The 25,378-nt window shown below is 39.9% G+C and overlaps 1 protein-coding gene across 15 annotated transcripts in view; it reads right to left on the bottom strand.

The window, feature by feature from the left end:
* CILK1 (ciliogenesis associated kinase 1) overlaps nt 1-25,378 on the bottom strand; it is a 26,164-nt gene continuing 786 nt past the window's right edge. For 3 of the 15 annotated variants that reach the window (XM_086876052.1, XM_086876048.1, XM_086876054.1), the window contains exons 3-15: nt 19,813-19,995; nt 17,871-17,925; nt 16,264-16,385; nt 15,735-15,814; nt 13,186-13,318; nt 12,587-12,758; nt 11,846-12,013; nt 9,276-9,572; nt 8,014-8,201; nt 7,326-7,480; nt 5,942-6,073; nt 4,076-4,189; nt 1-3,604 (exon numbers count right to left, since the gene is read on the bottom strand). In XM_086876052.1, the coding sequence (XP_086732178.1) occupies nt 3,450-3,604; nt 4,076-4,189; nt 5,942-6,073; nt 7,326-7,480; nt 8,014-8,201; nt 9,276-9,572; nt 11,846-12,013; nt 12,587-12,758; nt 13,186-13,318; nt 15,735-15,814; nt 16,264-16,385; nt 17,871-17,925; nt 19,813-19,913 (1,872 nt within the window). In that variant the 5' untranslated portion in view covers nt 19,914-19,995 and the 3' untranslated portion in view covers nt 1-3,449. Of the gene's footprint in view, nt 3,605-4,075; nt 4,190-5,941; nt 6,074-7,325; nt 7,481-8,013; nt 8,202-9,275; nt 9,573-11,845; nt 12,014-12,586; nt 12,759-13,185; nt 13,319-15,734; nt 15,815-16,263; nt 16,386-17,007; nt 17,140-17,870; nt 17,926-19,812; nt 20,075-23,122; nt 23,719-25,378 lie in introns of those variants that run through there. The other 12 variants (XM_086876051.1, XM_086876047.1, XM_086876053.1 and 9 more) reach the window with 9 other exon arrangements.

The raw sequence follows: 25,378 nt of genomic DNA on the forward strand, positions 1-25,378 counted from the left end.
TTCTTTAAGGATAACTTTATTCTGGGTAGGACATTTGACACAGAAAGAATGAAATAGCATTCAGAATGTTTCTGAACAAAAATACTGAAAAAACAAGAACCATTAGTTCTCCCCATCTCTGACAATTCCACCCCCTCCTTCCATACTAAGTTCTACAATGTTCTTTCAGTACATGTTTTCCCCTCACATTACAGAACATCCTGCTCATATCAACAGCCATATCAGACACAGGAACATCATGGGAGTGGGTTTTCTGGCTTTTTTTTTTTTTTTCCTCACTAACATCATGGCACTTACACACTACATTTTGGAAAATCTGGATTACAGGGGTAATGAATCCAATGTCAGACCCCTTTATTATTACATGTTATGCCTAAGCCCAAGAAAATGTAAACAGTACAATTCTAAAAACATTTTCCACAAAGACGCTGCTAAATATTAAAGCACAAAATAGTAGGTTAAATATCATAAATTCTCAGATATGCTGCTCGGCCAGATTTCAATATATAAAGACCTCCATCTTTTCCATACCTGTATTGCACAGAGACAGCACGGTAAAATACATAAACTCAGCTCCGTCCTGCTTAAAATGAACTTTTCCATCGTAAGTAAGAATCTGCTTGAGTAAAGGCTACAGCCATTACATATAGCTGATTTTCTGTGTCACTAAGTTAAAACTAGCTGTGATTCTGAATGTCCAGATTATTAGCTTTTTTCCCCAAAATATAAGGCTTCAAAGTTAGGAAAGGAGATACAAAGAAAAGAAAAGTAGAAATACAATTTATTTATCTAATCTTTTCACTGGACTGACTAAAGCCTGAATACTATAGTGAAAAGAATCACTGATGGCCTGATAAAGGTTCAGAGATTACAGGCCAGGTTCAAATTTATCCTGTGTTACTTGAATCTCACAGAGTTGTCCCCCTCCTTAGTGGAGAGACCCAGGGATCTCCAGAATGTTAGTATGTTCTCAAATGAGACAGATTTCTTTTGACATGATTCTCACTCACAAGGGGTGAGTCACCTCACAACAAAGGAGCTCATGCTTAGGTATGATGAATCCAAGCCTCAGCTGCCTGTTCCCATGATTTGTCTCCTTCCACTCATAGGAACTAAGTGTACAGACCAGACTACTTAAATAGCCTACTTAGGTCTAGGGATACTGGGATAGGTATCATTGTTCATTCTTGAGACAAATTACCTGGTGATAAAATAAATTAAATTAAATGTAGACATAAATATGGGTATTTATTTCCACCAAGAGGAACAACTATCTTTCCAGTTCTAACACAAATATACATATTTCCGTTTCCACTTACCCACAGACACCCACCAGTGTGCACTTCAGAAATGGCTGTTTTACTTTACTGCTAAGCACTGGCATCACTGCTGTGGAAGCAGTTAGGTATGGTTTGGAGTTAGTACTTGCTATGCCCAAAGAGCAGCAAGACACAGAAGATGTCTTTGGCATGTGTAAGTCTTACATGCACACTTTGTTCCCTCTTTGCCTTGTACTGTCTCACTGGGGCCTGAGCCCATAAAAGCAAACAGTGACCAGTGCTCCCTGTGGTTCCCCCTGTAGTACTGAGCCAGCAGCCTACCTTAGGGTATAATTTCTTCAAAATCCCACATGTTCACCATGGGAAGCACCTAAAAGGTCAGAATTGGTTCTCAGTCTCAAGGCCACAGCATCTGCCCCTTGTGTGTGCTGGCAGATCCCATGCAGAGGATCTTGCAGACACACAGCCATTCGGTTCCTGTGAAACAGCTGGAAGCTGAGAACTGATCTCTTTAGGCTGGATTTAAATCTCTTAAACAAACAATCTTCCTTAGCTGATCACACAATGAGCTCAGGAAGATAAGCATTTCTGCACCCTTCTGCAGGGAGATGCATTTTTTCCAGCACACTTAAGCTTTGGCAGCACCACTCCAGAACACAGCTATGGAGGTGTTCTCCCACAGCACTGAAGAGTTTTACCTTTCTTCTGTACAAGGAGGTGCAGGAACAGACAAATGTTCTGTGATCTAAAAGAATCTTCAGCTGATGGCTGGACTCCGACACTCCTTTCCAGAGCAGAACTAAACCAGATTATGGGGCTACTTTCTTTTCTCTAGAAGTTGATATAAATCATACTCTCATAAATGGAGTTAAACTGATCTTCAAAGAACTGTATCAATTTCAGTGAAATCTACCACAGTTTTACAACATTTTCTTAACAGGACCATATAAGATCCCATTTTTTCCTGTAGAGCCTCTGGGCCTAATTTATGGAAGCTGACATATTCTTCACATTGTAAATGAAGATGTATTGAATGAAGAAGAACTGAGTATAAACATAAGTAAGGTTAGACTGAATCATTTCCTCCAGGTTGTTTTGGGCTTTTTTTGATTTTCTTCCCTTAAGTGATTTAAAACAGCAGCCATTTAAAACAGTTGTGAAAAGTAAGTCGGCTGCATAGATCTTGTTTCCTTATGTTGCTGGCACATCATTAATATTTTGTTACTCTGAAACCAGTTTTATTAATTTTATTGATTTATTAATTGTTAATATGGTCTTTAATATGTCTTCAGAACTAACAATCACAACAAAAGAAAAAGAAGAAATAGAATCTACTTTTTCTCCTTAGAAATCATTAGACCATTTACATTAATTTAACAGAGGTAGGTCCACATTCTGTTTCATAGTGAACAATGCCAAAGAACAACTTTTGAGCAGGAAAAAGGAACACTATGTCAGAAAACAGATGTACAGAAGAGAATTTACCCCTCACCAAACAAGAGCCCTCAGATTTGGTAAATTTGAATAGCAGTCCAACAAAAATTCTTTTAAAGGCAAAAATAAATTAAAAAAAAAGGTGCCTCCCACTATCTTTCAGCAGTTTCTCAGTGACTGCAAAGGAGGGTTTAAGACTGTTAAGTCACTCACTCTTCTGATGTCAGCACAAAGCTATGAGCATAGGACAACGGAAGTGTGGCATTGAGACATGGCATCACTTGAAATTACACAGCCTCAATTAGTACATATACTTCAGAAAATGTCTAATGAATGCCCCTTCCTCAGTACTTCTCCTTTCACTGCAATATTGCACCGTGGGTTTTTTTATCCACGCGTATAAAAAAGTTGAATCTAATAAAAAAAATTAATTTCTCTGAAAGTTCCTTATAAAAATTTGCTGTATAAAAATGCCAAATGCCCTAAGCCTTATATACAAAATGTATCACTTGCATGAAAATAACTGGACCCAAGTATATAACAAAACATTTTCATACAAAAAGGTACAAGATTGCATTCAGATTAATGCAAGTAAGTAAAAAAACCCTTCAAAATGTCTCGTTCATGGAAGATCTACTCCCTTTAAATGTACAGGTATATAAACCACTATGAAATGGTCTCATGTTGGCCACCACTTCCTGGGAAGCAGGCACTGGTCAGAGGGTATTTCCCAGGTCACCGGTGAGCGCCGTACTTCGCAGACCAGTCAACGCGCCCGTGGATTGGCTCTGCTGCCGGCGGCAGAGGCATTAACCTCGGCGAACTTTTGGTAGGTGAACTGAATGATGGCCATCCAAGTAGGGGTCTGACTGATGTCAGAGATGCAAAATCTAAAGGACAAAAAAATTCTGTGATATAAGGGTTTAGTGAGAGCTGTCCATACTGAACAACAACTGAGTGCAGGTCCAGATCCTTACTTCTTCAGGAAATAAGTCTCCGTTTTTAACAAAGTTTGCTGATGTGAAACAATAGTGAGTAGATCCAATCCCTAAAACTTTAGCAGACAAGGAGTATTTATGTCACTGATCTGACAAGTGTGAATTCTGTTTCAGCTCTCACACCAACCTCTAGGTCCCACTGAAATAAGCTGCAGACAAACTCACATATTTAATAAACAAAAGTAAAAACAAACCAAATCCTTCTCCGTATGAAGTTCTACAAGGTTACAAACAATATTTCCAGTCAGTCATATACTGACAAATAAAATAAAGCAAAGATAAGTAGTTCAGTCAGTGCTGCATACATACAGCATTACCAGAGTACTGACCAAAGGACCAAGAGAACTTCAGTACTGGACTTACCAGAAGATGGATCCACAACTGGTGCTAACTGAACCCTCTGCCCAGCAGAACCTACTTCCTTCTTCAGAAATGAAGGGACATAAGCACTTGTTAGACCACTTGATCCTATGGGCCCTGAAAGAAATGGCAGGAACACCTGAACACAATCAATCTCCCACACTGTCAACATGTGACAAAGATGTGCCCTGAGGGATCATGTTCAAGACCAAGCCTGATCATGGACTGATCAAAACAAGAACTTAATTGAAGACACTTGAAATCCACAGCTACTATATATATACACCTGTATTCAGGAGACTGTCAGCATCAGACTGCATTAGAGATGAATGGAGAACAGGTACAAAGAGTACCTGTCAGGGAGAATGGCAATTCTCCCTGACAGCTCAGCTTCTTCAAGGTTTCCCAAAGGTTCCAAAATTTAGCATTTCAGCTGAAATGATCTTGCTTGACTTTCAGCAACTATATACTAAGAATATACTGACTCTTGGTTTCTATGTAGTGAGTCTGGAGCTTCGGCACTACAAAGCTCTTAGTGAAGCCTGTGAGAGCACAACTTAAAAATGTGGTACAGATTCACATTTCAAGTTTTAAAAGCCAGCTATAAAACTTGTCCCTAAGAGGAGCAGCAACAGATTTAACTGATCTATAGGATAAGCCATAGAAATGGAACAAAACAGTCTGGAGTTATAGCACAGAGGAACACTAAACAAGGTATCGTGCACAAAGCAGAGCCATCACACATGTGCTTACGCTGTAGTAGAGCAGTGGCAAAGCCTATGGTGGGAAATGACGGTAATAAATAAAAAAAAAAAGTCTAATGAAATCCTATGCTGCTACAAAAAAAGCAAAAACTTGTAAAAGAGCCAGGTAGGAGACGTGCTACGAATATAAAGGTTCTTATGTAGTTTAGCTATTTACAGTGTCCTCCCATCTTGAATCTTCAAAGAACATTAATTCTTTAAAGAAGAATTAATTTTCTGATTAAATTACATGCAAAACTTTAAGTTGTTGTTTTTTGGGTTTTTTTAACCTGATTTTCTAGAGGCCCAGAATGTTTCTTTGGGTCAAGATTCAACACAAATTTTGGCAATAAAACACTTTTAAAACGACATATGCAAAAGAAGTATGGCTCTGCAGAACTGTATCACATGAAAACCTGAAGCCACGGTTTAGAGAGGAAATATGTAGATACAATCTAAGAACATCAATGTATTTATCAACATATTCTATCTGATAAAAACTAATGTAAAAATCTACAAATTAGTTACTTCAACTTAAACAACAGTGATTAAATACCTGAATACCAACTGCCAAAAAAAAAACTGAAGAAGAAAAATTGAATAGTTTTGCTTTATGTCTGAATTTTTAAAACTAAAATTACTACATTATTTTAAACATCAATTGAAAGACATAATAGATTTTCTTTGCTTAATTCATGTAATGATAGTGGTGTGTATGGCTAATTCAATTTATACCAGAAATAATGAAATTATTTCTCCTGTAATGACAGTTTATGCACCAAGTGGACTAAAATAATTTGGAAACCAGAAAACATGACTTAAAGAAACTGAAGAGGGAAATTGAAATCAAGATGAAGTATTTCAGGTAGAACAGACCTAAGCTGTCCAGCCTTCTATGCATGGGGTACTTCAGACTTGTGATGATTCATCAGAAAAAATTACTATGCTTCAATTTAAGACAGTCTCCCAAAGAAGAGTGCTCATTTTAACACAACGGAAAGACTGGGTTAGCAGGTATCTTAGGAGCTGACAACATTTTAGAAATGGATGACTCAAAAATACACTGGTGGGGAATTGCACAGACATCACATATTATCATTTCTCAGTCTTAAGCACACCTTCTTACCTGAATTCATCCTGCTGGTAGTACTTCCTCCCAAACCAGAAGTCTTCCCAGACAAACCAGAACTGGGCCAGTGATTAGATGGAACAGACTCTTTGTTTGAAGTGGAGACTATGCTATTCCTGGTGCTTATTCCTATATTGCAAAAATGCAAGGATTACTTCTCTCTCTTAGTGACTCTCTCAGTCACTCTCCATCCTCTCATAATACAGGAATGGTAACTAGGCACAGGCCCTAATCCTGCAAACATTACAATGTAAGTAGTTCCACTAGCATCAATGGCTGCTTATGTCACAGGACAGGGTCCTTACATCAAGGCCACAAATATTCTCATGTCACAGAAAGTGAACCTTGCTATGTACGTGAAATCTGTGGTTCTTACAAAAGCCTAACAGTGACAAGATAACCTGAGAGGCAATAATGGCAATTCCATTGCTCATCGTACTGTACTCTTCTTTGGTGTGTCTACTGAAACCTCAGATTACGCACACAGCTGGCACTACAGTTCAGATGACACCTAGTATTTGTATTTAAGCAGGGTACCTAACATTCAAGGATGCACTCACAAGTTATGATAAGGCTAAAGCAGTCTTGGGATCAATGTGTTCTACAATCTCTAGTAAAACAAGTTTTAGCTACCAAAACTCCATCTAAGCGAGACAATTTGAAATTCAGTTGCTTCAAGAAAAAAGACTGAGTTTGCTGTCACAATACCTTCTAGTTTACTTAATTTTGAAGAAGTAGTTAGTACAAGTGAATAAATAGCTAACACTACCTTTATGAATAGAAATCATGAGAAAGAATACATTTATACTCATCTCATTTTAAATACTGGCAGACATACTGTCTGCCTCCTGTACTTCATCCTGCCCCAGCACTGGTGTCAGTACAGCAGAGGTTATCATGAAGACAGGCATGTAATTCTCTATAGAGACATAGATCTGCATTTTACTTAACTCCAAACTGCAGCAAAGAATATTCCCATTACTAGTTTGCCTGTAGTTCATGGTATTATATGCTCATAAGGTAAACACATGGCACTTTCTTTTCCACTCTAGAAGACCAGTCTTACACTTTTTAGGGAGACAGGGAATAGTCTGGCACATATACAGACATTTTCTAATGCACTTCCATGTAAAAGAGTATCCATCAGGAGGAAGAAGTACCAACAGTCCTTTTCCCTTGTTTGTAAGCAGTACTTCTCAGTTGCTAGACTACTACAATGCAGTCTGTGTCATGGCCATCTACATTAGGAAAGCTCTTTCTGTCATCATGTTCTTTGAGCAGTAGCCCCCCTCCGCAAGTTCAAAGACTAAGGGCTAATGTACCACTGACTATTTCATACTCTTGGAATTGCAGGAAGAAAAGAAAAGCATTTTTTACTGACCAGGTCGATACCTAGAATGGTTTAAGTAGTGTTGCTTTGCTGCAGAAACTCGCAATGTGGGAGTGTCTTGCCGCAAAAAGGTTGCATGGGAAGTTCGTGCACTGCTGCCAGAGCCTACAGCATCCAAAGGCTTCAGGTCCAAAATGCTTTCAAATCTGAAACACAAAAATTGGTACATGTAGTCCAGCTCTTATAGCACAAGTTTATGCACAGCTGACTTTCTCAACTCCATCCCATCTCCAGGAATAATTTTCTTATTATGTTTGCTACATCACAAACACACAGAAAACAGGGAATATTACCAACCCGAAGTCATACAAGTGTACCTGAAAATCAGATTTGTGCTTCTAGTTCCCTTATATACTGCTTTTCAAGTTTTTATAAATCAATAAGCTTCTCTCTTCTTTATACCATCCATGGAAACTTCAGCTAGGACTTACCCAAAACAGCTTATATGCATGGAATATATCAAAATGGTCCACATGTAAAATTGAAAAGTATGTATTAAAAAAATTAACTTGGGGAGACTTAAGCCAGTTATCATTCTCAGTGGGGAAAAAAAAGAACACAAAATTGTATATATATACATTTCCAAATACAAAGAAAGCATGAAGAGCAACATTATTAAGAAAGAGGAAAAGACCAAAGAAATAGACCAAATAGCATATACACATAACAAATCCCTTACCTACAAAGAGTTTCATCATTCTGCCTCTTATTTTTCAAGTCCATTCTCATGATAGAAGAGCTGAAATCAATGTCTTCCAAGTCATCCCAGTCTTCAGAACTCTTAACTGTCCTAGGAAGATGTCCCCATCTTCGCCTAGGTTTTGGTTTAAGTTCACCATTTATATTCTCAGACCCAGGAGATGTTTTCTATTATAAAGATCAAAAAGAAACAAACCTACATGCTTAGACCACAAACTAAGTGACAGGAACAAAGAGGATTTTTTTTTTCCTCAATCTTTAAGAGTAATAGTGGTAGTAAAGCTGTAACAACACAATCTTGAACTTCCATTAAACATGCTAAGATTACAATCTGTAGCCTGCTGACATTATTATATATCTTCTACATTTTGTCCTGCAATAAAGCATCTTGAACTAACAGAGAAAAAGAAATTTCTTGGGTCTCAATTCCAATTCTATTCATGCTTCAGTATGCACCTCCCAAACCATTACCTTATACTAAATTTTTACTTCTAAACCCATGTTGGGAGTATAAAACTGCATGAATGCTTATGTTTCCACAAGCCTGTGTCTAGACATTTTCTTTCTCTTTCAAGACAGCACAGGTACAAATCTGTGTCTGTTCAATCATTCAGGCCCAGCAGTACATTCTGACTTTGTGTGACAGTGGTCAGTACAGACCCTGCTTATGACTGACCCTGTAGCAGCAGCATTTGCATTGTCTGCTCTCATCATCTATTTTATGAACCCAGTCTCATTAGTAGACAGAAAGGGTACATTCTCATGCTTCAGGAAGAATCTGTTGGTTTCCACGTCCAGCATGGTAGACCAAAGGGACTATTATTCCCAGTCAATAAACTGGATGCCTTAAATGGATAAAGGCAATAGTCTCCTTTCCCTCATTTCAGTACTATTTAGCTTAATAATGGCATCAATCCCATTAATATTTTGAACACTGTACATCCTTTTTACTCATGAAATCAGTGTCATCCTGTAAGTGGTGCTTTACAACAAAGGGATCAACAACAAAATGTCTATAAAATGAGAAATTCACTTTCTAGTTTTACAGCAACTGGATTTATATTTCAGTAGAGGAACTTCCAGTTTCTAGCAGAAAGCTGGAACATTGGAACCATTTTTTAGTTCTGCTCACTATCCTTTTAGTGAAGTACAAGAACCTTGGAAGAGAACAAGAAAAAGAAACACAAGGAAAAAATTAGGCAGTATATCAGAAAGCTTATCTTATGCTAGATGGACCTTTACCTGCTGAGGAACCTTATTGTGAATTGCAGGCAGAAGAACCTGGTTAGATTTGTCCTCCTGTAAGTAGTCACTGTGCTCAGCCCCAGAGTTGTCTGTTTTACATGCATACACCACGTGCTGAGAAGACTGGCTTTGTTGAAAAGGCCTTGATGAAATTCGGGCATGAGGTTTTGGAGGGGGCTGTGCTGGAGGGACAGGCTTAATATGCAGAGATGATTTATTATGCAGTTCCTTTTGTTTTCCCAGTTCCTGAATGCCCAGGGCATGCCCAACCTGGAAGTATGAGTATCGAAGTGCCTAAAAAGTAATAAAGATGTTAAGCTTAGAAAACCTAAGTTTTTCATTACCCCAGTCCTATGTGTCAGTACAAATTTAATTTCCTTTTTTTTAATAGGGTAGGAAACAGCAGAAGACATGTCCTTCAACACTAGATTCTAGTGAGCACAATCCACTTCAAAAAAATGTTGCAACAGCAGAAAAGTTTCAAGAGATCAAATCTTCTGTGGACTAGTACAGAAGGAAAGGTTCTGCAGATTAAGATAGTTAACCAGGTATATGGCATCTAAAGACATGTTTCATTACATGCCGTCTCTTTGTGTGTGCACGTGCAAACACATCCCCCCTCATCATTACAGATTCAGCCAGCAAAACTCAGTGACCCCAACAGACATCCCACCTCTTCTATTCTTCATTTCTGAGACAATTTGAATTAAGTGAAAGAAATACAGCTCTTATGGAAACTAGCCTCTACCTTTTCTGACAAGTTAGTAAAGTTAGTCAGTAGAATTACTTTTATCCCACCTTACAAGTAATTAGGAAGTTGTCAGTAAAGGCAATTAATCTGTCTTGATGCTTCAGACATACTCCCTTTCCCAAAGACTTCTTACTGCAAAAAGCTTCTAAAAGTTCAGATTCCTCACTCTATTTGTCCTTTACTGTAAAACATTTGTTAATGCTCTTAATACCATTACAGTCTGGTTTTTTTGTTCTTCATTACTTTTAAGAATTCTTAATTTATTTCATTTTTAAACTATTTTAATTACATTTCAAGCTTTTTATTGCAATTTGTACTGAAGGTCTAATTAAATCACAAAGGTTCAGCTATGGCCCTTGAAGTCAAGTGTCAGATTTGAACCCAGAAACACATCTGTTTTCCAAAAGGTGCGCTACTCATTTTATTAGTTGAGTACTATCTGAAACCAGCAGCCACCACCACCTGTGTGCAGTACTGATGACTTGGGCAATGCTTATGTACAGAACATATCTGCAATGCACTTGAGCAGCAGCTGCCCTGCAAAAGCAAGCCTTATCCAGGCAACACTAGGCTGGAAGAACAGAGAGCAAGGTGGACTAACAGCTGGCTGAAAGGCCAGGCCCAAGGGTGGCAATCAGTGGAACAAAGTCTTGGTTGGAGGCCAGAAAGTATCTGTGCTCCCCAGAGGTCAATACTGGGGCAAATACTGTTCCAACACCTTCATTAATGATGTCGCTGGTAGTGCAGAGTGCACCCTCAGTGAGTTTGCTGATGTGACAAGCGGAAGGAGGTGGTGACACGCTGGCTGGCTGTGCTGCCACCCTGTGGGACTTCGGCAGGCTGGTGAAATGGGCTGACAGGAACCTCATCAAGTTAACAAGGATAAATAAAAAGTCCTGGGAAGGAATAATCACGTGCACCAGTGCATGCTGGGGTCAATTACCTGGAAAGCAGCTTTGCAGGAAAGGACCTGGTAGACACCAAGTAGAACATGGAAGGGCTACCAAATACACTCTTGCTGCAAATAAGACTAACTCCTGGGCTGCCTGAACAGGACTGTTGCCAGCAGGTAAAGAGCAGTGATTCTTCCCCTCTGTTCAGTATAGGTGAGGCCATGACTGGACTGCTGTGTCCAGTTTAGGCCTCCCCAACAGAGGAGAGAGATGGACATAATGAAGAGACTCCAGCAAAGGGCCACAAAGGTGATTAAGAGACTGGATCTCATGTATGAGCAAAGACAGAATTGGGACTATTCAGCCTGGAGAGGAGAAGGTTCTTGATCTTATCAAAGTATGCAAAAAACCAGAAGGGAACGTGCAAAGAAGATTGAGCGAGTCTCTCTTCAGGGGTGCCCAGTGACAACTGGCACAAACTGAAACACAGGAAGCTCCTTCTGAACACCAAGAAATACTTTTTTACCCTGAGAGTAACTGAGCACTGGCACAGGTTGCCTAGGGAAAGGTGGTTGAACCAGATTCCAGTCATTCTTTGGCCTACCACAATGAAAGAACAGCATCACAGCCTTCAGCCATTCATCCTACCTTCGCTCTGCTGCTAGTCAGTGACTGGATTACATTTAATTCAAGTGTATTTACATGCTGCAGTCACACCTTTGATCACTGAGCACATACCCCAAGCAGCTGATGTTTCATGCAAAAGATTGATTACTCTCTCTTAATTACCCTCCTTTGTCTGGCAAATTGTTCTGGGATTCTCTTTTCCCTTCTAAGAACTGCACCCCTGAGCCACTGCTAAATGACTGTTCCTTGCAGTAAAAGAGAAAAATCACAAGCAGAGAAAAAAAACGAAATCAAACCTGACTAGCTGTTGGCCGCTTTTTGGGGTCCCACTGCAGCATGTCTCTCATGAGCTGCACCGCTTCACTGCTAGCATTAGGTATGAGAGTTTTTAGGTTGTTAGGTACACACTGAGGCCAGCGAAAATTCATGGAAGCTGAAAGTTGGTAGCCTTCAGGCCAGTCGTTCTGGAAGAGTGAGATTTCCAAACACAAATAAAGTTCAGCTGTAAAGTATCAATGCCTAAGCACATTAGTACATATTCTACCAGTAACAGACCATGTCCAGCTTACTCTGGTCTTACACTGAAAATTTCACTAAAAATCTTCACCTCAAACCTCTGGTGAGAGGTGAGTCTTGCTGTACATCTGACAGAGTCAAGGGCACAAATAGTCAGGAAGTAGGAATCTTGACAGGATCTCAATTTTTAACCTCTTAAACTATAGGTTTATATGCAATGTACAAGAGAAAATTTAAATTCCCACCTAATGAAATCCCAGTCTAAGGATTTCGTTTGCTGTGCAGGGGTCTATTTCTCCTCCTCTATGTGTCAGCTTTTATAGCATAATTACTGCACAGAAAATAAGTTTTAATTTAGTTTATTTTATCTGATACCCTATGTATCTAATATATGTCTATGTAATACCATGAATTAACAGTAATCAGGAAAATTTATTATTTTTATGCTTACTGCTACCATGCCATTGTGTATTGTAGAACAGCTCCAGGATTACTGCAGTCTGGAGTATCACTTCAGTTACCTTTTTTGGCGTCCCTAAGACTTGGCAAATTTTGAATATAGTATCAATTTCACTGGCGCCTGGGAAGAGAGGCCTCAGCGTGTAAACTTCTGCCATTATGCAGCCAACAGCCCAAATATCTATTGGAGAACTATAGCAGGTGGATCTCAGAAGTACTTCAGGAGCCCTGTACCTGTAGAAAAAAGACAGAAAAGGAAATCCCAACAATCAACACAATTCTAACATACATTAAATCACTCACCTCTTCATTCTTAGCTATTAAGAACAAACATTCTTCAAAAACCTCCTCTTGTCTCCAGTACACAGACTTTTTATTAAAACCACATAAGCTTCTGTAAACTCTCTTACACCTTCCTGACACACAGCAATCCTAGCGTGTTCCCACCAGCCTTACCACACTCCCTCTCTGCTCCTGTGCTGCTGTTATTTGTAAACTGTCTTGCACTAACTGAAGCTTTTCAAATTATACCAAGCTTAAATAAAAGTCTCATAACCCTGAGGCATTAAAAGCAGTATAACAATCAGCCCAAATTCAGTACAGTACTACTTTCAAGTGTTGATTACAAGTTCCTACTACGTAGGTGAGTACAAGCACTTACCATCTTGTGGATACATAATCAGTGTAAGGAGGTCGAGATCGGATTTCTCGGGCTAAGCCAAAATCTGCAATTTTCACAAGTTCTGGTCCCATGCAAAGCAGGTTTTCAGGTTTCAAGTCCCTGTGAAAGAACCCTGAAATTCAAATGAAATATTGATGTGGATTGCAATGTCACTCGCAACTGTATCCTTTATTTTCCAACTGGATTGTTTTGCTTTAGTTCTTAGCATTGAAGCTGGAATAGCACCACACAGACATCAAAGTCATATGAGATCAGCAGAGCTGATCAGTACAATGTTTTTCATCTAAAATTGTGAAGAACAGTATACACAAATTGGCCACCTTGCAACAATTCAGAGTATTTATTCAAGACAGCTCTCTTTCAAGTGACACTTCTCTAACATAAAGAATTCCACCATTTTAATGCTAGTTTAATTCTAATTTGAAACTGACACAAGTAAGTTATCAATCAGTTACATAAAATTTTATTTTAAACAGAATATAAATTAAAATGAGGGGTTTTTTTGCACTTTGAACTTTTTTTTTAAATCTGAGAACATAATCTGCAAGCACTCAGCTATTCAACACGATGTAAGAGGATCTCAGTGCATTTTTTTACTGCTCCCTGCATTCAGCAAAAACTGATCATGAATGAATATTTGGCAAGAACTCTTTCAATACAAAGGAGAGAAGAGGGTTGGAGTATCATTGACTACCATCTCTGAAATTTGCCTCCACTATTAGCCTGGAAATATTGTCCTTATGCTTGTTTCTTGCAAGCTTCTGAACCACCATTCCTAGATACAGCTCCGTCTGTAGTACTTTACTAGAGCTCTCTGAGCTCCTTCTCAGAGACTCCAATATTACCAACATACTTTTTCCACAGCTTTGAATATGCTCTCACAGAAAATGGACTAAGCATTGACATAGGATGTGTCTACATTGTCCAGTATAACTAGATTAGCTTTTTTGTTATTGTTTGTTAGATTAATGCATAACAGCACTGAAGACATAGTGCTGTAGGTATCTACTAACCAGGAGACTGCATCCTTCCTAGGGATGTTGAGTTGATATTCTGGTGCCAGCTTGAACTACTGCTTCTTTGTGAAAGGTACCAGGTAAAGCAGTCAAGCCTGTTCTTAGCATTTAGTACAATCACTTCTGTATTTTGCTGCACAAACATGCACCAAGAGAATGCTTGTGAGGCAATTTATTTCATGACAGACTTGTAAAAAGAGCAATCTGTTGTGTATTCAAATATAAAAAGATGCTTAAAAGTTTGGATGGACAAAGAATGTAAGAAGTTTAGTTGACAAGCACTTCTATGCCACACAGGAGCAGAACAGAGAAATACAGAGAGGGAAAAAATATTCATGTGACTTTTTTCCGAAACACTTCCGAGAGAACCTTGGGACACTCATTCTTACACTGTGAGCCACAAATCATCACAACCATCCTGTTGGACTTGCCAAACATTTCCAGGTGCTCTTAACTACATTTGCAATATCTTGGCAGAAATACAAGTCTAGTGTGGTAGCAGGTCAGTGAAAAAGACAGTTTTGACATAGAACTGTTCAGTCTTCACAGCTATAGTAAGTTAATAGCAATAAAAGCTGTTCTGAAAGGCTGTGATCCATTTTACAATTTACTGAAAAAAGCTGGCTTAGATTTTTCCAAATCAATCATAATATTTTTCTGTTTTTACATATTATGTATGTCACTGAAACAGACTGGAATTTATAGTTAGGTTTCAGATGAGTATCCAAGCCCCATTAGAAGTGTGAATAAAATCATTAGCTGGAAAATATTTTGCAAAACACAATTAAACATGTTCTTCAAGTGAACTGTAATGGTGGCCCTTATATGCCTTTCACTTCCAGGACTTTGGCCACTGATGTCAGTTTTCTTCTGATAACCCAGAGAGCTGCCCAGCAACACACCCTACAGTGCATCTAGCAGACAGAATTGCACAGGTCAGCAAAAAACAGTGAGGAAGCTTTTGTTAAAACAAGGTGTCTGTTTTGAGATTTTTTTTATCAGTTAAGTGAGTTATTGTTGTTACTACTGGCTGGTACATCAGCTTTAGCTTTTATCACTGTTGCAAATATTAGTTGGAAGCCCATGCAAGGAAAGCTGCTTGTCACTCAAACTTTATTACTTTAAATGTATCTTATAAAGAACGTGTTTTATTCAGGTATCTGGCATGTACCTTGAGAAAAGAATAATTTCTTCTTTATTCTCAGTCTCAGAGGACCTTTAAATCTACCACGAAATGTGTTCATTAACATCCAACAAGCTTGAGAGTGGCCAGCTGCCAGACTGAGAAAGTGAAAATCTACAGAAAAGGAACTGAGCAAACCTCCAGAAAGAAAGATTAGGCAACTATAGAACACAGGTGTTTTCAGAAATCTGAATCTCTCATACAGAGCCATTCTTTTGATCATTCCCCCTACTAAAGTTAGTGAAGTAATTGCTTGTGTATTAATCAAAAAACTTACAAAACACTATCTGTCTCTAATTCAGGATGTTTATAGCTAAAACGTAACTTACCATGCTTATGAATAAATGCAAGCCCTTGCAGGATCTGATACATAATATTCCTAACTGTAGACTCAGGGAACAGTTTGTTTCTGTGGAATAAAAGCGAAGAAATAAATATTAATGATTAAATTCATATATTAGCTGATGCTATCCAATGAACCAAAGATAAAAGGTAGTAATGACAAATAAAACTTCTAGTTAGCTTTTCGTATTTGCCTAATTTTTTTTCTAGCTACAGAGGAAATACTTATTTGTCCCTTGGCACAAAATTTACCATTAAAAGCCCACAGTTGCTACATCTTAAAAGAACACCCTACTCCCCTACCACACTAATCTGGGACAAGACACTGGAAACTCACACTAGACTGGCTGGGATATGTTCAAAGGTGACAGTCACAGCTCCTACTGCAGCCTGCAGCTTTAATGATAGTGATTCAAACCTAAACAAATGATCCAAAGCCTTTTGAACAGTATCAGAGGTGTTAAAAGCACATTACACAATTAATACATATCAGGAATGGATGATGCTCTTACATACCTCTCTTTCATTAGCTGATAAAGATTTTCCTTCATGTATTCAAATACAAAATACAGATGATCATTTTCCCTGATAACTTCTTTCAGCTTTACCACGTTGGCATGGTTTAATTTCTTCAAAGACTAGAAACAGAAAATACACACAAGATTTTACAAGGGTAATAATATAGTGAAGAAAAAAAAACCCAAACCAACTTATTTCACTGCTGCAGAAGGATTAACTTCAAAAACTCTTTGGTGTCTTAAATAATCAGACAACTCTGAGAACAAAGACCGGATCTCCAAGTATTACCATATACATATACAGTCTATGCTGCAATTTAATGTGTGCTGGTCATTCAGAAGCCAGCTATCTGCTATCACTGTAAGTAAGCACCAAAACAATTGCATTTTCTCTGTAAGAAACTTCCTAATGGCAGGATTCACACTCTTCCTGCACCTGCACTGGCAACAGTCAGGTTAGAGTCAAGACTAAAAACAACCCAGGAAAGACTTCCTTAGTATTGCGGATTAACCTTTGTGGGCAGCTGAGCCCACAAGTGGGCCCAAGTGGGATGGGGAAAATAATCAGAAGGACAGAAAGTGAGACAACTCATAGGCTGAGATATAGTAAAGGCAAGCATGCAAGCAAAGCAAAGTAAGGAATTCATTAACTGCTTCCCATGGGCAGGCAGGTGCTCAGCCACCTCCAGTACAGCAGGGCTCCATCACATATAATGGTTACTTGGGAATCATATGCCCTCACCCTGAAGGTCTCCTGCTTCCTCCTCCTTCCCTGAGCTTTTGTTGCTCAGCACAACGTCACATGGGATGTCCCTCTGGTCAGCTGTCCTGGCTGTGTCCCCTCCCAGCCTTTTGCCCACCTTCAGCCTACTCACTGACAAGGAAGCATGAAAAACAGAGAAGGCCTGAGGTTGTGAAAGCACTGCTCAACAATAACTAAAACATGCCTGTGTTGTCAAGACTGTTTTGGTCAGAAATCCAAAACACAGACCCATAGAAGTTCCTACAAAGAAAACTAAATCTACCCTACCAAAACCAGAAAACTTGGGTCTTCCTCCTCTTTTCTTTTTCAATTTTCAGTGTATTTGATGTCCATTTTTACATGGTACTGTAAGAAAAATTACCTAGGTTGTCTGCATGTTTTCAGTGCTGACTAAATTAAGGATGTCCCTAGAGCCTACCCCCAGTGTTTCATCAGCATCAGAATTTAATGCTAAATGTCTGTCCCCAAGCCAACTATAGCTGCACATACAAAAGTTAATGCTGTGCAAAGGGCATATGTTCTCAAGCTCTGAAAAACAAACACCTATCAACTCCAGGTGTTGTGACAGGAAAGCTCTCACTCACATACCCCTCAATGCAGGGAGGAATCAGCTCTCTACAGCCAAATAATTTTTGTAAGAATACAGAATTTCAATAAGCATTTTTAAAAGACTATCAGCACTTCCTTCCAATGCAGAGTCAAAAAACAGAACTGTAATGTCATATGCTACAGCTCACTTTGGGAGTAGTGTTATGACGGAAGAGTTGTAAAGAATTTGATGTTACCCCCAAATGTGACAGTAACAGTCTAATTTGAAGTCAACTATTAAACAAAACAAGTACCTTAACTTCTCGAAGGTTCATGCACTCCTCCCAGGAATAAAACTTTCTCTTCATTCTACAAAAGTGAGGAGAAAATAATGACTAAAGCATTGAAAACATAAGCTGTTCTTAGAACCAAAAGTCTCACTGCATCTTAACGATTTAATTCTTCCATCAAAATGTGAGATGTTAGCTCCTTTGCCAAAACACTTTACATCTCTAGACAAGGTATAGTCAAGTAGATTTATTAGAATACACACTCAAATGGAATTACAGTCAAATAATAACTACTATTACACAGGATTGCATTTTTCTTTATATATATCTTGCTGAAAATAATTCAGAGCCTTCAACAAGCTCAGGCATGCTATTTTTCTTTCTGGTGTAACAATGTGGTGGAGTCTAACTGTAAAAAGAACAAGGGTAGTTTTGACAGTTATGAACAACTTAGAGGAAGGTTTTGAAACAAATCAAATGAAGATCCAATCTCTTCACTGGGTTCAAGTTTTATCATATTCTCCTTGCCTCTCTTCTCTGTTATTTTAATATCTTGCTGTATTTCCACATTTTCCTTTGTCCACTGCTCCCCATGTTTCTCCTTCCCTTGCAAGGTGCTTCTATCATGCCAACTGCTTTTTGAATTCTACTCTCCCTTTCAAGCTTATAAACAACTGTGCTCTAACAGAAACACATTGTGTGGCAGTTTCCTCCTAAGCTAGATAGCAACTCTGAACACAGTATTTGTGTGTAATGTATGGTCCTGTGTGTTCATATGCATTTTGATTACCACTCAGTTCTTTGAGGCTATGCTTTAGGACCAAAAGGATGAAGGCTCACACATAAACACATACAGAAGATCACAGATTAAAACTTACAAAAATATTCAACCATGTAGAGTCTGGATTTCAGAGGGAGTTAGGCACTCTCTTAAGATCCGAGTCTTTGCCTTTGATGATAATTCAGTATTACTTGTTATTGTAGCAAGTTTCCAGTTTGAAATCAGCTCTTACAATTAGAGTAGTTTAAGAACCACAAGCACTTCATGTCATGAAGGGGTCTGGATGATTTTCTTGGGGTTTTTTTTTTTGGGTTTTTTTTTTAAGGACTGTTTTTGTACTTACAGTCTAGTGCACTCAATTACTGGGACAATTCTTTTTAACAAAGGACCGGCATTAACACCTAAGCTAAGAGAATACTTTTGGCTCGTTCTGATTTTTCTGAATTTTTCCCATGTGACAAACTGAAAATTAAAGGTGCTTCTAGCAAGGTCTGATATAGGCAAAATACCCTTAGCACAAGGGATTTAGAAAGTTGATAAAGCCAGCTATTGACTGTTCATACAAAACAGCATTGTACTGAAAGCCCTTTTGACAAGTCTGTCCCTTGTCATGGTCATGGTCGGTATTTCAGGAAGGTGCCTGCAATGCTTTACAGCTGTCTCTTACCATAGCTAGGACAAATAAGCCATTTACAAACTAAGGTCACTGCTGAAGGAGAAGAGAAAATCAAGTGAATTTCTCCAGGAATTTCAAGAATATCTTAAGCTGAAAAGACCAACATATAATAGCATAAAAGATACAGATAATGGACAATGAGATCAGTTGTGTTATCACTGCACTATTAATATTCCATTAAAAATTAGCTACAAAATATATGTTCCATGTAAGCAGCAGCAAAAAGGCTGTATATTTCAAAGCAGCATTGCAGAATACTCTAAATAATACATAAAACACACATTTGACTGCACATAGCAGTAGAGTGCTGTTACACAGTAAGCCTATATGTCTCACTCCCTTTATCTCCTGCTGAGATAAAGGAACTTTTTCACACTGCTGAAACACAACTCCATATTAAAAAGCTGCATGGAATGTGTAGTACTCAAACCAGCATGACCAAGTCGATGTGGACCTAGAAAGGAAAAACCTGGACTATACATTATTAAGCAATCTATGAAAGCACTTACTTTTTAATGGCTATTAGCTCTCCAGATTCAATGCTTCTCCCTAGGAGAACAGAGCCGTAGGTCCCATCACCAAGCTGTCTGATAGTTTTGTACCTATTCATGATGAAGATACTTTAGCTGCAAGCACATTTCAGTCCTTGACGTTTCCTGTGTTTTTTCTCCTCCGAGTGTAACCAGTTCTTTCTGTGGCAGCATAAATATAGAGCACTCAGGACAGTGTGAACAGTTGCAGGAATCATGTTTTCAAGACTTAGCCTTTGGTCTGAAAGCACAGAACATAAACCATTTGATTTCTGTACCCATCTGAAATTGCTTGTTTGCAGATTCCACTCTCCTCCAAGAGAACAGTCCCTGTCAGCCATACACAAACACTTGTCTCGGTCTCTCAGCAGAAAGGGCCAGCCTGTATCTGGATGGGACGGTGTAATCCCCAAAGCTACTCCTATGCTAAAGTTAAAGGTACCTTACAGCAAGCTTGCAGGCAGCCCTGATGGGAGACACTATTGCTGAAGTCACAGGATAAAGTTTTCTGGCCTGAAGAAAACAATCTCTTACCAGAAAATAATGAAGCTTTACAATACAATAGGAGGGGGGATCTGTCCTAGCCAAATTCTTAGTCATGTAAGTCACCATCTTACAAGTCACACTGCCATCAGTTAAACCAATATCCTGAATTTCCATAAGGTCCTATGTGATACAGCATAGCCATATGCATTCCTTTAAACACAGCGTGCAAAGGAAGAATATTACATTCACGTCAGGTAAGACCAAATGTATTTTACTACAGTAACCCTAAGCATGAATCAGTCCCTAGAATAGTAGCTACATGAGATTATCTATCTGATCTTTTGTTGTGACACTGCATGAACAAAAAAATCATAGAATGGTTTGGATTAGAAGGCACCTTAAAAATCATCTAGTTCCATTTCCTGTGCCGTGGGCTGAGACAGCTTCCAGTACCCAGGCTGCTCAAAGCCTGACCCAGTCTGGCCTTAAATTCTTCCAGGGATGGGGCATCTACAGAATCTCTGCTGGATAACAAAACAAAAAATTTCTTGTTTCTAGTTTAATGTAATTGTTGCTGGTATTTTCTCCACTACAGTTTAGAAAAAATATAATCTATTCTATGTAAACTAACCATACATTTGAAATAAAACAGAATTCCCCCGCAATGAAAATTTGGTCACAGCATTCTCTTATTCTTCATCTCCTAAAAAGACAACAATTCATGGCTTTTGACTTTTACCGTCTGTGACGTGTATTTTAACTACATTTTCACAATTTTTTTTGTAGCAACCTTATATCTTCCTTATTTCACAAAGCCGTATTATGATTTTAGAAGTAATTGGATTATGCTACTGGAACTCTGAACTGACATCAATGCAAAGCCACAATCCTGTAGATGCAAGATGTTGTGACCATCCTTTATTTTCCATCTTCTAAGCCTACTAGCCCTACTAATACTGATACGGGACTAAAGACCAGGAAATCTGAAGTTAGAAGACCTTTTGACAATTTTACCCATTGCGCAGCATGTCTCTAAATCTATCTCAGACACTGGGTAGCGTCTCAGGCAAGCAGGAGGAACTGCCCTGTAGCAGCCCTGTTTCTTTCCACACACTCACTACTACAGAGAATCAGGACTGAGCACCTTATACTAGAGACCTAACCCCACATTTTGTACTTATTGCAAAGGAACACAGAGCCTGTTTGTAACAACAGCAGTTTGGAATACCAGTTCCTTTTTTGCTGGTTTTCAGGTTGTGCACCTGAATAGCATAAAGCTATGCTCAGTGGTCTGCATCCAGGTTAAAAAGCTTTAACCTGCTTATTCCAACTGGTCAGTGACTGGACAGCAACTCAAAAACCCTTATTCAGATTCTTGGCAACAAAATTTCAAACAATGACAATATCTTAAATGTTCTTCTAGTCTTAAAATCTAGAATTTATTAATATCCAAACAATTTTATACAGTAATTTCAAATCAACACATAGTTGACTAGCAGACTTTACTGCACATACTGCCCTGATGGCAATGTTCTGAAACTGTGATCCTAATAGCTGTCATGTCTTACAATTCACACACTCTTATGTTGTCCTTGAATTACCATTTACATATCCCTTTCAGGGAACTATGACTGAAGAGTGGAGGAGCACCCTTGCCTCATTTGATAACCACGGCGAAACTAAAGAAGTTTAACACTACTAGCAATAATCACAAATGTCTGGATAGATTGATTGTCTCATGACTTAAACAGATGAAGTGGCAAACCTAACTGCTTATTCCTTACTGAGGATACAAATTTAAGTCCCTTTGCTTTCCAGAGCCACCAATTTTCACAAAACTTGTATGAAATTATCTTTGTAATTCTAGCTCTGGTGTCAAGTGTGACCAAAACAGACTAATTAAAATACTTTTGAGGAATAAAAGTGAGTAGAGAAAACAAACAAACAAACAAAAACCTGCAAACAACAACCCCCCAAAAACAACACCCCCCCACCAAATCCAAACAAAATAACAAAACACAAAAACCCAACCCCCATCCAAATCAAACAAAACCCCTAAAAAAACCCCAAAAACCCCCAAACCCAAACCAACCGACCCCCCAAAAACCACAACCCCCCCAAAAAATCCCAAAACAATAAAACCCCCAAAACAACACATACACACACACAAGGACCTAAAAAAAACCTAACAATCCAACGAAACAAAAAATAACAGTAACAAAAAACCCAAACCCGTCAGACACGTTAAAAAACATGGCACGATGCACAGAAGTTAACCCAGCTCCCATAGAAGCACAAATCCACCTCTATGAAAACCCGCTGACAAAATCTAAATCAAGTCTTCTCTGGATAACTCAATCAACACCGTTTCTGGTTGAACTTAATAGTGAGATTGTTTTAAAAATCTGCTTTACTCGGCCTTCAGACTGTTTGGGCCGAGTCCCACTGAAATCAGTGTATAACATCAGTCTCCGACAAGCAGTCTGCAGAACTACATGTATCAGCTAATCTAAAAGTACAATCTACACAAATTCACATCGTTAGAGGATGCAAATATAAACTGCAAAAATATCTTTAAGTAAAAAGTGTGTTGATACTAAAGAGTAAAATGTAAACCCCTTATTTTCACGATGTTGTAACACCGTGTTCAGACTCTACCTCACCTATACACTTTTTCCCCCACAAAAATCAAATAGTAAAACGCCTTTAACAGCAACCCTAATTCAATGTCTCAAGAGTATTTACTAAATTCAACTCAAACCTACTATTTCGCTTATGAACCGTTTAAATACGTCCTAAGTACCGAAGCACGGAGAACTGAAAGCGAAACTGACTGACTCTGCCACAGCTGAGAAACGCAGAAAGTAAACAAACAGCATGTGCCTTTTAAAACCTGTCCTGTGTTGTGGCAATTACTTGAAGGTATTACGAGCAGGAAGCAGTGAGGAAGGCGCGGTTCAAAGCCGTGGGTGCCCACGGGCTCGGTCCCAGCGGCTGCCGCGTTTGTTAGCCAGGGCTCTGGGGGTGCCCCATGAGCTGCACACCAAGGCACGGACAGATGTGCGATGGCGGGACGGCCGCTCAGGACAGGTCCCGGCTCCCGCCCGGCCTCCGCGCTGCGGCGGCGCCCGATCCCCAGCCTCGGCCCCTGTACACCCGAGTGTCCCCGCTCCCGTTCCTCGCTGTATGGGAACGCGGGTTCCTCGCTCTATGGGTCCCTGCGTGCCCGTGCCCGTGGCCGGCGGGACTCACCGCGGACGTGTCTCCCCGCTCCGGCCCGCCCCGCGGACAGGCTCGGAATGGCGGCTCCGCGGCCCCGCCGCCCCGCGGAGCAGCTGCGGCCCAGAGCGGCCCCGCGCGGGCCTGGCTCGGCTCATGGCGCGGCTCCGGCCCCCGCCCGGCCCGGCCCCCCGTACCCCCGGCCCGGCCCGCCGGGGCTCCCCGCGGGGGGACAGCGCCCCACGACTGCGGCCAGGGGAGCCGCTCCGGGCCCCTCGCAGAGGGGGCGCTGAGCTGGGTTTTAGCGAGACAAAACCAAACCAAACCATCTCTGAACCACTTCTCTTATGAGAGACTGAGGGAGCTGTGCCTGTTCAGTCTGGAGAAGGCTGGGGATGGATTTCGTTAATGCGTAGAAATATCTCAAAGGTGGGTTCCAAGAAGATGGTGCCAGACTCTTTTCAGTGGCACCCAGTGACAAGACGAGGAGCAATAGCCATAAACTTAAACACATGAGGTTCCATTAACTGTGTGGAAGAATTTCATTACATTGAGGGTAGCAGAGCACTGTGACAGGCTGACCAGGGAGGTTGTGAGGTCTCCCTCTCCGGAGACATTGAAAACCCACCCTGGAGGTGCTTCTGTGTAACCAGCTCTAGGTGACCCTGCCTTGGCAGGGGAGTGGGTCTAGATGGCTTCCAGAGGTCCTTACCAACCCTAACGGGTCTGTGATTCTGTGAAAACAAAACCCAGCCGAACAAACACAAACCCCACAATGATGATAGGCCTCTCTCCATCTCAGAGAGGAGTTAAACAATAAAACTAGAACACAGAAATACCAAACTGTGAACAAATGGGAAGAATAGCAATATTTTAAGTGCTGATAGAGGGGCACTTGCCTTCCTCACCCAAGTGCCAGCAATTCACCCTGGCTGTGACAGGGTCAACCTAAGATGTTATGGGAAGGGCAGAATAAAGAAAACAAAGAACAAAAAGTTGTGCTAAAACAATTGATTATCAGGATTGTAATAGTGATTCAGGAAGTGTCAGCTTCATTTTACACTTCATCCCTTAGGTTTAAAAAGTAAAGCATAGAGTTAATTCCCAGGGTTTGGAAAGACAGGATGAGCTGGTGCTGTAATGCAGGAGTACAGTGTAGGGCAAGATATTCATTTGCTAAAACAGAAAAGGGGGAAAAACAAAGCTCTGGGTGCCTCCCCCCACTCCATCTAGTCAGAGGCTAATCTCTATATTTGCATGAATATATAATAAAGACTCAAATTCCTTCCAATAGATAAGCATGATTCTCAGTGAAACTAGGAGGAGCGGTGTACACTTACATGAGATTTCTGCTTTAAGCCATCTATATCACATCCCACATGATAATCACATATTAGCTCTCAGCCCAGTGACAGTCACAGGACGCCGTTTTTCTGTTGTTACACGCAAGGCTTCTTCATTCACGAAACAATCATAGAATTATTTGGATTTTAAAATCATCTAGTTTCAACCCCTCTGCCATGGGCAGGGACACCTTTCACTACACCAGATTGCTCAGACCCCCACCCAAACTGGCCTTGAACACTGTCGAGGATGGGCAGATCCACAGTTTCTTAGGGTAACCTGTGCCAGTGCTCACCGCCTTCACAGTAAAGGATTTTTTACCAATATGGAACGTTTAATATCTACGAAGAGGCACACCCAGGTAGTGTGAGCACTACCCAAGAGAAAAGCAGCTTTTACTCCAACTGCAAACGAGAAGCTGCACTGATAGTAACCAGTTGTAGCCACTGAGCACGCCATTGAAAACCTCAGGTGGTCACGCTGTGTCATCTCAACT

Source organism: Cyanistes caeruleus, chromosome 2, assembly GCF_971803275.1.
Source record: "Cyanistes caeruleus chromosome 2, bCyaCae1.hap1.1, whole genome shotgun sequence".
Lineage (NCBI taxonomy): Eukaryota > Metazoa > Chordata > Aves > Passeriformes > Paridae > Cyanistes > Cyanistes caeruleus.